This window comes from Lolium perenne, chromosome 1 (genome assembly GCF_019359855.2).
Source record: "Lolium perenne isolate Kyuss_39 chromosome 1, Kyuss_2.0, whole genome shotgun sequence".
Classification (NCBI taxonomy): domain Eukaryota; kingdom Viridiplantae; phylum Streptophyta; class Magnoliopsida; order Poales; family Poaceae; genus Lolium; species Lolium perenne.
In genome coordinates, this window is record NC_067244.2 from 207,162,064 (window position 1) to 207,176,368 (window position 14,305).

At 47.1% G+C, this 14,305-nt stretch overlaps 3 protein-coding genes across 3 annotated transcripts; 2 read left to right on the forward strand and 1 right to left on the reverse strand.

The window, feature by feature from the left end:
- The first annotated feature begins 810 nt into the window (after positions 1-810).
- On the forward strand, positions 811-5,282 carry LOC127321699 (coatomer subunit zeta-1). Its single transcript, XM_051350724.2, has 6 exons — positions 811-928; positions 1,253-1,412; positions 2,692-2,839; positions 2,923-3,000; positions 4,789-4,873; positions 4,980-5,282. The coding sequence occupies exons 1-6, from the start codon at positions 926-928 to the stop codon at positions 5,037-5,039; spliced, it is 534 nt and encodes a 177-aa protein (XP_051206684.1). The 5' UTR covers positions 811-925; the 3' UTR covers positions 5,040-5,282.
- Positions 5,283-7,770: 2,488 nt separating this feature from the next.
- On the forward strand, positions 7,771-8,689 carry LOC127321692 (uncharacterized). Its single transcript, XM_051350718.2, has one exon. The coding sequence runs from the start codon at positions 7,849-7,851 to the stop codon at positions 8,563-8,565; it is 717 nt and encodes a 238-aa protein (XP_051206678.1). The 5' UTR covers positions 7,771-7,848; the 3' UTR covers positions 8,566-8,689.
- Positions 8,690-12,260: 3,571 nt separating this feature from the next.
- Positions 12,261-13,585, reverse strand: LOC127315221 (putative F-box protein At4g22660). Its single transcript, XM_051345753.2, has one exon. It carries the CDS (start codon positions 13,583-13,585, stop codon positions 12,467-12,469), a length of 1,119 nt encoding a protein of 372 aa, XP_051201713.1. The 3' UTR covers positions 12,261-12,466.
- Positions 13,586-14,305: the final 720 nt, after the last annotated feature.

A 14,305-nucleotide genomic window follows, 5' to 3' on the forward strand; every position in this document is an offset into this window, starting at 1 on the left:
CTACACCACCCTCTCCGAACCACAGATCCCAGTCCCTCGTGCCCGTATGGTGGAGCCCTTACCGTGGCCTCGTTGAAACTCGCATGGATGACGATGGAGCTAAGGCTGATTGCCCTCGAACTGGCAACACATATGCTCGTCAGCCTTAGTGGCAACACCACACTAGAACAACAACCGGAATGAGGTGATTGTGCCTAAGACCGATATGCATGTGCTTTTGCTCTTGAGTGTTGCCATCCATTAACCCAAGGAGCCGGAACCTAAAGTTGATACCCCAACTGTTAAATTCTTGTGATTCTTTGTTTTTGTATCTTTAATATGTCCGTCGACTGCTTAAATGATTTTTATTTTTTTGCGGTTGCACCACGTGCCGAGCTCTCAGAGCGCAAGGGGTACTCTTCCCCTAATCGTCTTGTTTAGGCCTTTCTTAATGCTTGTTTCTTATGGAGTATCATTTTATTATAGGCAACTCTATATCTTGACTAACATATGACTCTTGCACGCAATCATGGAAAAATGAGCTCGAAATCATGAAACATAAGTTCACCTAGAAGCAAAACTTAAAGGGACAATACATTGTGATGGTGTTCTCTTCAAATGCACAGCCTTTTTTTTTTTTTTGAGGAAATGCACAAAAGATGCACAGCTAGGATGGCGTGCTAAGTTTTTTCCACAACTTCAAATATCCTGCGAAATGTGGACTATCTTATCCTGTACGTTAACTAGGCCCAAATCTGGAACAATTTTGGGCCGGGCCCCCAAAGCCCATCGAGGAGCTTAGTCTACTCGTGACTCTGCTTAGACGTTTCGTTCACCTCACTCGTCGTGCCCCTGTCTCGTTCGGCCTGCGCTGCGCAACCGCCGGAGATCTCGTCGTCCACCGTCCTGCTCCCCGCGCCCCCAGCGAATCCGCCCACCTTTCCAAATGGTAAGAAATCCACCGCCCTCCGACGCTCTCCTCCTCTTCCTCCGTCCTCGCGTGCGCTGCTAGTGCAGTTGGTTCCCTGATCCGCCCCTGATCCCTCGCGTTCCGCCCCACCTCAGAGCCGCCGGCATCTATGACAACTTCGGAAAACCTCAGTTTTCGAGGCAGGCTTGGCCTCTTCCCATCTGTTTGATTGCCAGCTTGGGTTGGGATGCGGTGTTTTGCCGCAGACGCAAATCGGGATCTGTCAATGGCGGCCTCAGATCAGCTTGTGCTTGCTGTTGCTGACTTGCTGCTCGCTGATCCCTTGGTTTTATGTTCGCGCAGGAGACCTGCCCTTCCGTGAAGAACATCCTGTTGCTGGACTCCGAGGGGAAGCGCGTCGCCGTCAAGTACTACACGGATGATTGGCCCCAGCTCTCGGCGAAGCTGGCCTTCGAGAAGTCGGTGTTTGTCAAGACCCAGAAAGCAAGTTCCGGAGCAGAGGGTAAGATTTCGAGCGGTGAATGTGATTTGTATATGAACATGTGATGATCGGTGGTAGTTGTAGTAGTCTAATGTGGGAGTGCATGATGCTGAAACTGTATATTCAGGTGTTTGATATCTTGCATTGATGCGTTACATACAGAATTGTCTATCTTTCATACTATGCACACCAGGATGCTATGCAAGAAATTGTAAATTCAACCCTCTGGTCATAAATTCATTTAGAAGTGAAGCCTAAAACTGGTTGGGTGGGCGCATAAGGTTGTAATGGTTGCACTTGGCACAGTTCTGTTGTTGCCTATATGGGCTTTACCAAAATACTGGAAGTTGTTAACCAAAAGTGCCAAACATTTGTTCTGCTACCTTATTTTCTTAAGAAAAGTCAGTCTTCATTTTGATGGGCCAAGTTTTGGCAAGGCTTTGTTGTGCAAAAATAGGCAACATCAAAACATTTCCATTAGCCATAAGTTTCATTTTTTATATTTTGATCTGTTCCTCTAACAAAAATGTCGAATAAGTTAATTCTAATATACTTGCAGAAAAACAAGTATCTCCCATTTGGACAGGAATTTGGTGCACATGGGCACCAGTGCTCCCTTCACTTTCAGTTTTTTGAAAATTTCAAAACCTCACACTTTTATGTCTTCAAAAATTATGGCGTTAAATATGTAGATAGATATGTACAGGAGAAGTGTATGCAAAAAAGTCTCGGTAAAAAATACTTTAAATTTTGGGAAATACAAAAAAATCAAATTTCTGACAGAAGGATACACTATTGTAATACTATTTTACTACCATTTACTGTCAGAAATTTGCCTTTTTTATATTGTTCAAACTACAAAGTATTTTTTAATGGGACTTTTTTGCATACACCCCAACCGTATATATCTATCTATATATTTAACGCCATATTTTTTTAAGACATAGAAACGTGAGGTTTTAAAATTTTCAAAAATCTGAAAGTGAAGAGAGCGTTGGTGCCCATGTGTGAAAGATACTTTCCGCTCTCATTTGGACATGTTAATACTTAATAGTAAACTATAATATAATATATTCAATATACCCTTATAGCTTAAGCTGAAGTACGGTTTGTAGTTTCTTGTACCGCACCCACCGATCCAAAGATGCGATGTCTAGTACTGCATTTTGCCTGTGTTATTTTTTGTACTTAAACCCGAGACGTGGCTGTCTAAAACTTTTTCTTGCGTATGTAAATTTTATTCTCAAACTTTGTATCGTCCAAGTAATTCAGTCTTCTTTATCGATTTCCCCCTTCACAGCTGAGATTGTGATGTTTGATGGTCACATTGTTGTGTATAAGTTCATCCAAGACCTACATTTTTATGTTACTGGAGGAGATGAAGAGAATGAACTTATTTTAGCATCAATTCTTCAGGGATTCACTGATGCCGTTGACCATATTCTCAGGTTAGGCTCATTCTTTAATAGTATTAGGATTTTTAGTTATTGATTTGTTAAATATTGTCATGTTAATACGTAATTGGTTTCAGAAATAATGTCGACAAAAGAACAGCTCTTGAAAATCTGGACCTGATCCTATTATGCCTTGATGAAATTATTGATGGAGGGTAAGCCCTAACCTTAAAACCTTTTGTCGTGCATCTGTTTCTTCTTCTTATCAATAACTTTTTTTTTGAGAATTCTTCTTATCTATAACTAACACAATACCCTTGCGTTGCTACGGGTTAGGTTATATTGAAAATTGTAGCTAGTGTGATAAATGAAACGATATTATTGTTGCCAACGGAAGCAATGAATTGGACCGTGTATGTCTATTTAGGGACCTCTCTAAACATTCTTCGGTTTCTGATATTTGGATGGAAATATTCCGCTCCCATATTTTTTTTATAAGTATACTAAATTTCTCTCGTGTTGTTCTTGTTGTCTGACCAACATAAGAATCCCTTTACCTGTAACTCTCCGAAGGAACATTTGACACGACTGTAATTTTAATACAGTACAATACAAGAATCCCTTTTAACTCTATGAGGCTTAATCATTCATTCGGGCAATGACAATGTTTGCAGCACCGCAATCAGCAAAAATCTATTAAAAAAATCAGATCAGCGGCTAGCAACATATGTGTATCAATTTCTCTCGCGTTGTCCTTGTCGTCTGACCAAAGCAGTAGAGTAATTTCTTTTAGAAGATATGAAAGCAGCAGTAGCAGATAGCAACGCTGCATCGCGCAGCAAAACAAATCAGAGGAAACAATTATGTGGCTTCCCCACTGAGCTGCTCCATGTCTTCTTCCTTTCCCCTACACATCCACCCCACCGTGACGCGGTCACGTCTGGAGCTCCGTCCTGCTGCTCTCTCTATCCTCGTTGACCTCCTCTCCTCCCCTTCGCTCTTGCCTCAGCATCTCTCTGTCGAAGCAGCACTAGGGATAGGGATGCAGTGCAGTGCATGCCACCTACCGCGCCGAGGCTGGCGCGCCTCTCCCGTCCAATTCACTCTGCCGCGGGCCACCTCCCCCTCTCCCGGCGGCCATCCCCTCTGCCAACCCCCTCACTTTATTCACTCCCTTGCAGCCCACCTCTCCCTCTCCCGACGGCCATTCCCTCTGCCCCACCCATCTCCATTCCGATTCATCTCCACCAGCGGCCATCCCCTCTGCCTCCCCCTCTCCCCATTCATCTCCACAGGCAGCCGCCCCTCTGACCTCTCGTCTCCCTTGACCCCGTCCACATCGAGCGGCGCGGGAGGAGCTCTCAGCCGCTGACGACGCTCCCTCGATTCCGCCGCTACACGAGGTCGTCGGAGCAGGGCGTAGCGCTAGCGGGAGGGGATAAGGTGATTAGTGGTTGACTGCAGATAGACTTTCCTACACCTAAGGGGCTAACACAAAAGTATGCGACATACTGTAAGTTTGTAACATACTGCTTGGACTGCGGGTCAATTCTCAACTTTTGCAGGGGCTAGCTGAAAAACGTCGTGACGTACCACGGTCGTTTTCCAATTTAAGAGTAAAGATAACTTGACCTAGCTCATCTACATGTGAATGACAAAATCGGTCTTCTGGAATGGAGGTGTGAAAAAGGAACTCTATTACTGTAGCACATGTACTTAGAAAAGATTTTTATTCTGTTAGTTAAAAAAACAGGTTCTTTGTGTTCCTGATACATGTGGCCTCGGTGGAAACTGGCAAGATTTGGATACTGAGACAATACCTTGAAATGCCAACAGCAGGAATAACAAGTTTATTTCATTGCATTTGCTTATTAGTATTTGTAAACTAGCAGTGCTTTGGCACAGGTCTTTGCCAGGCTTTGAGATATGAGTAATAGCCAAAGTATATAATTACTTATTCTATTGCTTGATTGTGTACTTGATTTTGCTGAATAATTGCGCAGGATTGTCCTAGAAACCGAAGGAAGCGTGATAGCTGAAAAGGTAGCAGCCCATGGAGCAGATGGCGCCACATCAATTGCTGAGCAGGTAGGTTCCAGACATGATAATTTTCAACAAATGACACTGGTGTTGCTATTTCCTCAAGCAACTGTTGCTTTAACTGGAGTAACGAGCTAATGCTTTCTCCCTGCAGACTCTAGTCCAGGCCCTGACAACAGCAAGAGAGCACTTTGCCAAATCACTTCTCATGTGATGTGGTCTGCCCTTGGAGGCGGAGACTGGCAGTATTATCCTGTCAGCTGTGTCTTTGGGATCGATATGTTCATTTTCTTAGCAAAAGAAAGAAGGGAAAATGTCTGAGTCTGTGGTTGTAAAATGACACGTGTCTCCGTTGACACTATATGGTTGTTCAGTTTTGCAATTGTGCCTAATTTGTGTAGACCAGATGGTGAAATGTGGTTGTCGCAATTTTGATTTGTTTGGTTTGTTTTGTTTCCATGCCGTTTAACTCTCTGATATTATTACTAAATGTGTCAGTAAAATGCTTATGGAGGTAATAATCCCACCTCTTACATAAAAAAATGCAAATGCTCAACCGAAGCTAAGAGTGCTTGAGAAAATTCACCTTACAAGATTCTGTATCCATGCCCTTGTCTATTGTTCTGCCTCACTTGGTGTGAAATCACAGGAAACAACAAGAAGCTTTATCTGCAGAACGAGCACGTGTCTCCGTTGAAAATATATGATTGTTCAGTTTTGCAAGTGTCCAAAATTTGTGTGGAAAAGATGTCGCAATTTTGATGGGTTCGGTTTCACTCTGCGCGAGCTGTTACTCCATGTATCAGTAAAATGTTTTTGGAGGTCTCCTAGTTTGAAAATTTACATGGTTTGCCTAAACTATCTTGACAGATTTTATAGACATGCCCTCCTCTATTGAGAGCATCTCCATCGACGACCCCGATAGCATTTTAGGGGTCGGCATCGAAAATATGCTCGCACCGACGCATCCCAAAAAGTGCTGGCGCTTTTTCGAGCCCAATAGAAACGCCAGCAACCCCGTACCTGCCCCTTGACGAAGGGCGCGAATTAGATGCGCCGGCGCCTCGCGTGTGGGGCCACCTTGGCATCGAGAGGAAGTGATCGTTCGCGTCGGAAACGACACGGGAAGGTTGGTCGTCGGCATTAATGGTCTCCCGTGCGGACACCAAAACGGCAACGAGGGCGGCGACTAGCCACACGGCGTCCACCCACCTTCCCCACGCGCCTTTAATGCGCGTCCGCCGCCTCTCTTAAAACCCCACCAGCGCGCACCTCTCTTCCTTCCCTGTCTTCGAACCCTAGCCTCCGCCACCGCCATTGTCGCAGACGCCGCGCAAACACCTACCTCTCCCACGACGAGGCCAACGACAGCTGCGGCGGCGTGCTCCGCTCACTGCAACTGACGTACGACGAGGCGGATGTACTGTACTGGCAGTGCATCCCAGTGCTAGTGCACGGGTGGCACATCTCCAACGCCGGCTTCGCCATGCCACCGCCACCACTAGCAGGACCAGAGTTGCGTGCCCTCATCAACGAGCGGAGGAAGCGTATGACGCCGGCGGAGAGGATCCTGCCGTCGAACACGCTCAATGGCACGGCGTGGCCACGGCGCTTCGAAGAGGAGCGCACCATCGAGCTCACGCGTTGTGGTCCGCCAGGGACCATGGCGCCAACTTCGTGGACCTCGCCGGACCTTCCAAGCCGCCGGCACCAAAGGAGGAGGAGGACGACGACTGGTCCTTGGGGACGTCCATCGACGATGACAACAACCTTGACTTCAGCGCCTTCGACGCATGCCACCGCTAGTTTTTTTAGTTTTTAGTTTAAATTCGAGTAACTTTTGTACAAAACTAGTCTTTCGTATGAATATCGTTTAAAAAATATCATTTTAAGTTTGAGTTTCTATTGGAGGTATGGAAGCGACAATGCAAGAACAATATACCTAAATGAAGAAAGTCCACTTTTGGTCCTTGAATTCTAGTGAAAGTTCACTTTTGGTCCTAGAACTTCTGTCTGGTTTAAAATGAACCTTGAACTCTCAGAATCATTCACTTTTAGTCCTTACCCCGATTGAGCTAGGCAAATATCTGCCATAGGTGCCCAAAACCTCAAGGTAACGGTGCAAGGGTAGAGAGACGGGACGATGTTGGTAAGGAAACAAGGAGACATTTGTGGCGCAACGCTTCACGTGAATTAGAGGGGAGAGAAATCAAGTGAGAGACTGGTTCAGGGACCCAAAGCTTTCGTTGTTTTTTGCATTGTGACGTTTAGTTTAACATCTCAGCTAGTTTGGGCTTGATCTGGTTCTAAACCAATTTGGTTGGTTCCCTATTTTTTTCTTTCCACGCCAGTAATTTTCTCAACTCAACTGCAAAGGGATGAAAAATAAACTATTATGAGAGTTCAAGGTTCATTCTAGACTAAAAATAAATTTTAGGAGCGAAAGTGAACTTTCCCAAAAATTCAAAGATGAGAATTGGACTTTCTTCTACCTAAATAGAGGATGCTCTGCCGACGCCCTATACGACAGTGTGCCTATTTGGGACCGCCGGTGGAGATGTGTGGTCTGCCGCGCAAAATGCAAAATCACAGGAAACAACGAGAAGGTTCATCTGCAGCTCTCCAGGTAGCCTAATCACAGCCACCACGAGTCCACGACCAAATCCGGCCTCCAACAGGTGCGAAATCGCAAAGGAGCTAGGAGGACGACACGCCTTCAAGGGTGCGCTGTGGAGCGACAAGGACGCCTTGTCGATCGATCGCCCAGGCAACGCAAAGGTTCTTGTAGCTTTCCGTGCCCGTACGCACGATTCAAGTGACGACATGATCGCCCTAGCGCGCGCGCGGTGCCCCAGTAGTCGATCGATATCTCCGGCCGACTTCCCCCCGAGATACTCTGTACCTACGTGCTAAATATCAAGGCGTGTGTGTGTTGGCGCGCCCACCCACCGTGCCATGCAAGGGCCACTTTAAAAGGCTCCTTCCAAGAAGAAAGGAGAAACCTTCCCGCCACAGTCGACACCATGACGCCACTCCTAGAGCGGCAGCACACCCGCGACGCGCAGCTCACGCCGCCCCCGACGCCCGGCGTGCAGGAGGACAGCGCGGCGAAGGCCGCACCGGCGGCACGTTCGCGCAGGCGGCCGGGCGGAGACGACGCCGCGGAGGGCGCGTTCGTGTGCAGGACGTGCAGCCGGCGGTTCCCGTCCTTCCAGGCGCTGGGCGGGCACCGCACGGGCCACACGCGGCTGCAGGCGCGGCGCGAGCTTCCGCCGCGGCAGCAGAAGCCGGCCCGCGCCGCGCACGAGTGCGCCGTGTGCGGGCTCGAGTTCGCCATGGGGCAGGCGCTCGGCGGCCACATGCGCCGCCACAAGCAGCAGCAGGCCGACGCGCCGGCGTGCGCGGAGGTGGTGGCGGAGGTGGAGGTGGGGCAGCAGAAGGAGGACGCGGTGGACTCGAGCGGCGCGCCGCCGTTGGAGGATCGCCGTGGCGGTGATATTCGAGAAGGGTGTTCGTCCGGAATGGGGCAGGTGCTGGGCGGGCACGTGCGCCGCTACCAGCAGCACGCCGTGGCCGCCAGCGTGGACGTAGACGAGGAGCGGCGGAACGAGGAGGAGGCGCTGAACTCGAGCTGCCAGCCGCCGCTGGAGGATCGTCGTGGTGGCGATCGAGAAGGCTGTACCTCCGGCTCTGGCTCTGGCTCCGGACCGGAGCCTCGTCTGCTCAACCTTCTCGTGTAGCTGAGGTTGATCCAGTTTGGTGGTTACGGATCCACCTTTTTGCCATTTAACATGGTATAGAAATGTTGCATGTTACCATGATAAATAAAAAGAAGCCATATATGCGATCTTCTTTTTAGAGAAACAGGGGCACCACCCCCGGTTCCAAATATATTGAAACCAGACAACCAAACTACATCATCCAGATTTTAGTTTATGTATTACAAACACCACCCTTCAGACAAACACAGACCAAGCAACAAAGTTTTACATATCACTAGAGGATAAAGAAACGGGCAACAACAGCAAAAGAAGAAGGCCAGCTTTGAGCCCCCAAACCAACAACACCTCCAGGCTAACGACGGTTCAGGACTTGGAAACCTGCTCCATCACCCACCAGAATCAGGTCATTAGCTTCCAGGGTCCTTACCAAGTCTTCTGCTGTGATCAGCATCGGGCCAAACCCCCTTGCGATGTTCATGTCATAGACCTCCAGCGTCGATCTTGCCTTTTTCTGGGGAGTCAGCCAGGCTCCGGCCACAATAGCAGCGGTGGCAGCCGAGCCAAACTCTCCACCTTGCTCAGCAATGTCGTCAGCTCTTCTCTTTCTTCTTCCTTCAACAGTATTCTCCACTGAGCACAGCTGCAAGCCAAGCGTCTCCACATTCCCTGCATGCCAATCCATTGAGCACGATTGAAGACATGATCATTTTTGGTAATCCAGATAGTTCTCAGAACAACAGCAAGGATCATATTGCATTTCTTATTCTTTTTCCTACCATTCCAAAGAGAAGTAACATCATGCATGTTTGAGATCTTAAGATTAATATCCAAAGCTGTAACAGTTTCTTTCCAGATTTTAGAGGCAACCATACAGTGACACAGTCAAAGAACAGGTGTTGACAAGATTCCACTTCATTGCAAAAAACACAAGTTAAATCATCAACACTTTGCCTCTTGACCAAATTATCTTTAGTGAGGAGTTTGTTGTGGAAGAGTAACCAAAGGAAAAAAGTAAATTTTTGGGGTACTTTGATTTTCCAAACACAATGAATATCAACAGGCTTAATCCCTCCAAAATTAACTACAACATACATGGATTTCACACTATACAACCCATTTGCTTCCCACTTCCAAATCAAACTATGCTGAATGCTACTCAAGTTGATAGTTTGAGCAATTTGCTGAATTTTCAGCCATTGCAACATCAATCTATGGTAAAAACATCTCCTAAAGGTCATTTTTAGAGAAGACCCATGCATCCCAGAGATCAGCAATGGTCTTATTTTGTTCATTCACTAGGAAGTAGACTTCCCAATATTGAATAGCCAGGGAGCAGGAACCAAACCAATGATCTTCCCAGAACTTAATGTTCCTACCATCCTCAACTTTCCAGTGATAGCCCATCTTAGCAGCTTTGGCAGCCTACAACACCCCTTTCCAAAAGGGAGAGGCACCATTAGAAGAGCAAGAGAAGAAGTTAGGATTGCCCACATTGTACTTGTTGTCCACTATCTGTTTTCATAACTTGTTCTCATTTAAGTGATATATCTTAATCCAAGAGTCTAAGAGACACATGTTCATTTCTGATAGATCAGGAATACCCAAGCCTCCATATTCTTTTTTTCTAGTGACCAAACCCCAATTAACTAAGTGGTACTAATGATGCCCCTCATAATTATCCCAGAGGCAGTGAGCCATCTGAGAATTAATGAGAGTAATATCCCATTTAGGGAATTTGATCACACTAAGTAAATAAATGGGAATACTGGCCAGGACACTCCTAACCAGCTCTAGCTTAGCAGCATGGTTAAAGAGCTTCTCTCTCCAACCAGCAACTCTCTTGAGGATCTTATCAACAACAGGTTGTATATCCTTTTTTTTAGTTTGCTGTGATGGAGAGGAACTCCTAGATATTTTAGAGGGAAATCTCCCATCTTACAACTCAAGGATTGTGCAATAAGTTGTGCATCACTCTCCATCACATTAATAGGGACTAGATCACATTTATAAAAATTAATCCTCATACCAGACATACGTTCAAAACAAGCCAGGATCCATTTTAAATTTATGGAAGAAAGTAACCTATTTTCTAGGAAGAGTAGAGTATCATCAGCATACTGCATACTAATGATCCCTCCCCTTCCTAGCTCTTGCATGAGTCCAGCTATCTATCCTTCACTAGCAGATTTAGACAAGACTTTGGTGAAAACATCAGCCATAAAATTGAAAAGAATGGGGGATATAGGATCCCCCTGTCTCACACCTCTACTGGTGAGGAAAAACTGACTATTGCAGTCATTGTCCTAACACCAACGGAGCCATTGTGCAAAAACCCCTCAATAATAGACATCCATCTAGGGCTAAAACCCCTCATCCTCATCACTCTCAAAAGAAAATCTCTATCCACCCTGTCATAGGCTTTTTCATTGTCAAGTTTAAAAATAAAACCAGATTGCCTTTTATGGACTGCATTATGTATAACTTCATGAGCAGAGACTACACTTTCAAGTATATATCTTCCCTTAATAAAAGTTGTTTGATTAGGAGAGATAAGTTCTTCACTAACCACACCCATCCTATTAGTGGCACACTTAGAGAAAATCTTAAAACTGCAAATGGTTAAGGCAAATGGGCCTGAATTGATATATGCGATTTTCATGTTGTGTGGAATTTGCGGTCTTGATATTTGTTGTGTTCTCTATTTGTTTGTAGGGATATCATGACTCCCAACCTCTGCGCTGCAGAGTACACAATTACACATATCCATATTTTTAAATAATCTTACAAAAAAGAGTTCTTTTTAAATGAATTTGGCAACTATAGTAGACCAATTATACAACGTGACAAAACAAAGTGCGACGTAATTTCGCCATGAGGCATGCATATTTTATTGGATTTGCTAATTCTAAATCGCCCGAAAATTTACCAAGTCATAACAAACTTCTGAATCCTTGGATTGCGTTGTGATTCATGCTATCATGTGAGTTGCACATGGGCTCCAACTCAGATTTTTCCAGGTGCATATGAGTTGCAACTTAGATTTTTTCCAACTACATACGGGTTGGAACTTAGATTTTCTCAAATCTATATGAATTGCAACCGAGATTTCTCCACTCGCACATGTTTCAATTGTGAAGAAAAAACCAACCACCGTTGAATTTGCTTCGTAATTCATGAGAGCATACGGGTTGCACATGAGTTGCAACTAGATTGTGACCAAGACTTCAATGGTATCACCCGACTAAGGTTTAGTTAAATCCAAGTCAGCTAAGATCTAGACATGCCCATGTTGAACCTTGTGAATTAGTTTTTGACGATCACACAAGCACCTTGCATATTTGATAAACAAATCCCTAAAAATCAATAAAAGTAGCCAATTAAAAAGCTCTTCACTTGTAATGAAAACATGCTGATCTGCAAAAGTAAAACAAACTAAACTCGAACACCTTCTTATTCCTTGAAAGCGAATATTTCGCAACTAGTTGCGCCCACGCCCCATTGTTAGATGTCGCACTTATGAATTTGAAAAATTGTGAAATAAATCATGGACTTTGGTTATGCTATATATTTTGAACCTGCAAAATTTTGTGTTAAAGTATGACCATATGTTCTTTTTTTGCGTAGGTCACATATTGTCGTATTTTTGGATGAAACTTTATGTATGCACAAGATATAACACAATATAGATCCATTATTTGTTTTACATTTTTTGGAAACTTGAAATTGTGACTTATAAAATTGGGTTGCAACAACTACAACCGAAATGTAGATCCATGGGTCTTTTCGTTTGGACTTTTTTTTGGCTTTTTGGCTTTAGCTTTTGGATTTTGGAAGCCAAAGCCAAAAAAACACCTACTTAGGTATTGTTTTGGCTTATCAGCCAAAGCTAAAAAGTAAAAAAAAAAAAAAAAGGCCCGGCTCAGTGCAGATTCGGCATGCACCAGGAAGGCCACTGCCAGAATCTACCGCACCTGCATTTGAGCAGGCTCCCGCGCGATAGATTCTGGGTGGTAAGGTTGGCGAGGTCGAGCACGGAGACGGTGTACCTCCCAAAGACGACCCACCCAAAAAGGTAGCCGTCGTCCACCTCCTCGTACGAGCTCGCCACGTACACGCAGTTCCTCCGCACCCCGTTCACCCCGTTGGCCTCGACGCAGAACCCCCGGAGGTGGTCCACGAACACGGCGCGGTCGCCAATGTCGCCGGCGACCTCCGACCACCCGGCCTCCAGGCTCCGGCTCTCCGCGCGGAAGACCTTGAAGAGGCCCTCAGAACCAGAATGTCCTTGGTACACGAGCTGCGTCCTGACGATCAGAAGTAGCTCCGCGGACGACGCAATGAGCGTAGACTCGGGTATGAGCCAGGAGTTGGGCATCGCCAGATCCGGTGGCTCGATGGCCGCGACCACGCCGAAGGTTGCGCTGTCCACGGCCGTCACCTTGCCCGCTCGCTTGTCCAGGAGGTAGAACGTGCCGTCGTCGCAGTAGGTGATGCTGGTGACACGATCCGCGCCCTGCAGGGAGCATAATCCCGCCACCGGGCTCCACGATCCGGGGTCACCCACCGGCCGCAGTCGGCAGAAGAACGCGCCCTTTCCCGACGAGACCACGACGGCGTCTGGCGACCGATCCCACACCGTGTCACGGAGGATCCTCTGGTCGCCGTCGTGGAACGACGGCGGCAGGGTCGGCAGGCTCTCCGACGCGCCGGTGAAGGGGTGCAGCAGCGTGGCCGCGAGGTCGTTGGCCACGCCGAGCGTCCAGCCGCGCGGCGAGGCGAAGAGGAACGAGCGGCCGCGCGCGGTGGGCACGGGGATCTCGGTAATGCTGTCGTCGGCGAGGGACCAGAGACGGCGTTTGACGCGGGAGTAGTCCTGGCTTGGCACTAGAAGCAGCGGTACGCGGCGACGGGCGGCGTGCGCCGCCGAGGCTGAGCGCCACGATGGGCACACCGAGCGGAAGCGCGCAAGGTCCGCGTGCTCGGTCATCCTGTCGGCGATTGCCGATATCAGATCGGCCGGCAGATCAGACCAGCACATAGTGTGAAGCCCGTGCTGTCTGGCAGCGCCGAGGTGTCTACTTGTATTGGTCGCTGGATCCGAAGAAGGTTAGGCAGTTGACTTTGATGGTTTGCGTTTGAGTCGTTCGAGTCCAGAGCGCTGAAATGCCACCTTTTCTTTGTGCAATTAAGTTTTCGACAAAGAGTATTTTTTTTTTGAGAGGAAGAGTATATATTAATATTAGAGATACTAATCTTTACTATTAGTTTGCAATAGGTGGTGTCCGTACGTAAATAAGCCGATGGTACGTCAAAAAAACCAATCTCGGATCGCTGGCCCTTCCGCGTGTCGTGAGAAAAAAACCGGTACTGAACAGCTGTAGCACGTCCTTCGCTTTGTACGTGAGAAAAACCGGGACCTCCGCCTGTTCATCCGTAAGCATAACGAACTCTGTGCTGACAAGAAGCCCCACGGAGGCCACGAGTTGATGAACAAACAGAAACCAACCCCCACGAGGCCACAAATCGTTCGATATTTCTGATCTCCTTCCACGTCCTGACGTTTCCATGTATCGTGCGGCAACTACCAAAGAAGTCTTCCGCGATCTCCCGGTGTACTTCGGTCTTCCGGTCTGCCCCGCGCGGGAGGTGGCTGTCGTCTGGTCGGTGCGGAAGGTAGCGGCCGGGAAAACATGACGGCGGCGCTATCGCCATCACGATGAATCAATCGATCTCAAGTGCATCAGGCAGCTGTGCTCTG

What these genes read in the sequence shown, in the direction of transcription:
- LOC127321699 (XM_051350724.2), top strand. An exon ending in GATGAAATTATTGATGGAGG is followed by an intron (nt 3,001 to 4,788) that starts GTAAGCCCTAAC and finishes ATAATTGCGCAG; the next exon opens with GATTGTCCTAGAAACCGAAG. An exon ending in CCACATCAATTGCTGAGCAG is followed by an intron (nt 4,874 to 4,979) that starts GTAGGTTCCAGA and finishes TTCTCCCTGCAG; the next exon opens with ACTCTAGTCCAGGCCCTGAC.
- LOC127321692 (XM_051350718.2), top strand. Translation starts at nt 7,849, where the DNA reads ATGACGCCACTCCTAGAGCGGCAGCACACCCGCGACGCGCAGCTCACG.
- LOC127315221 (XM_051345753.2), bottom strand. Translation starts at nt 13,585, where the DNA reads ATGTGCTGGTCTGATCTGCCGGCCGATCTGATATCGGCAATCGCCGAC.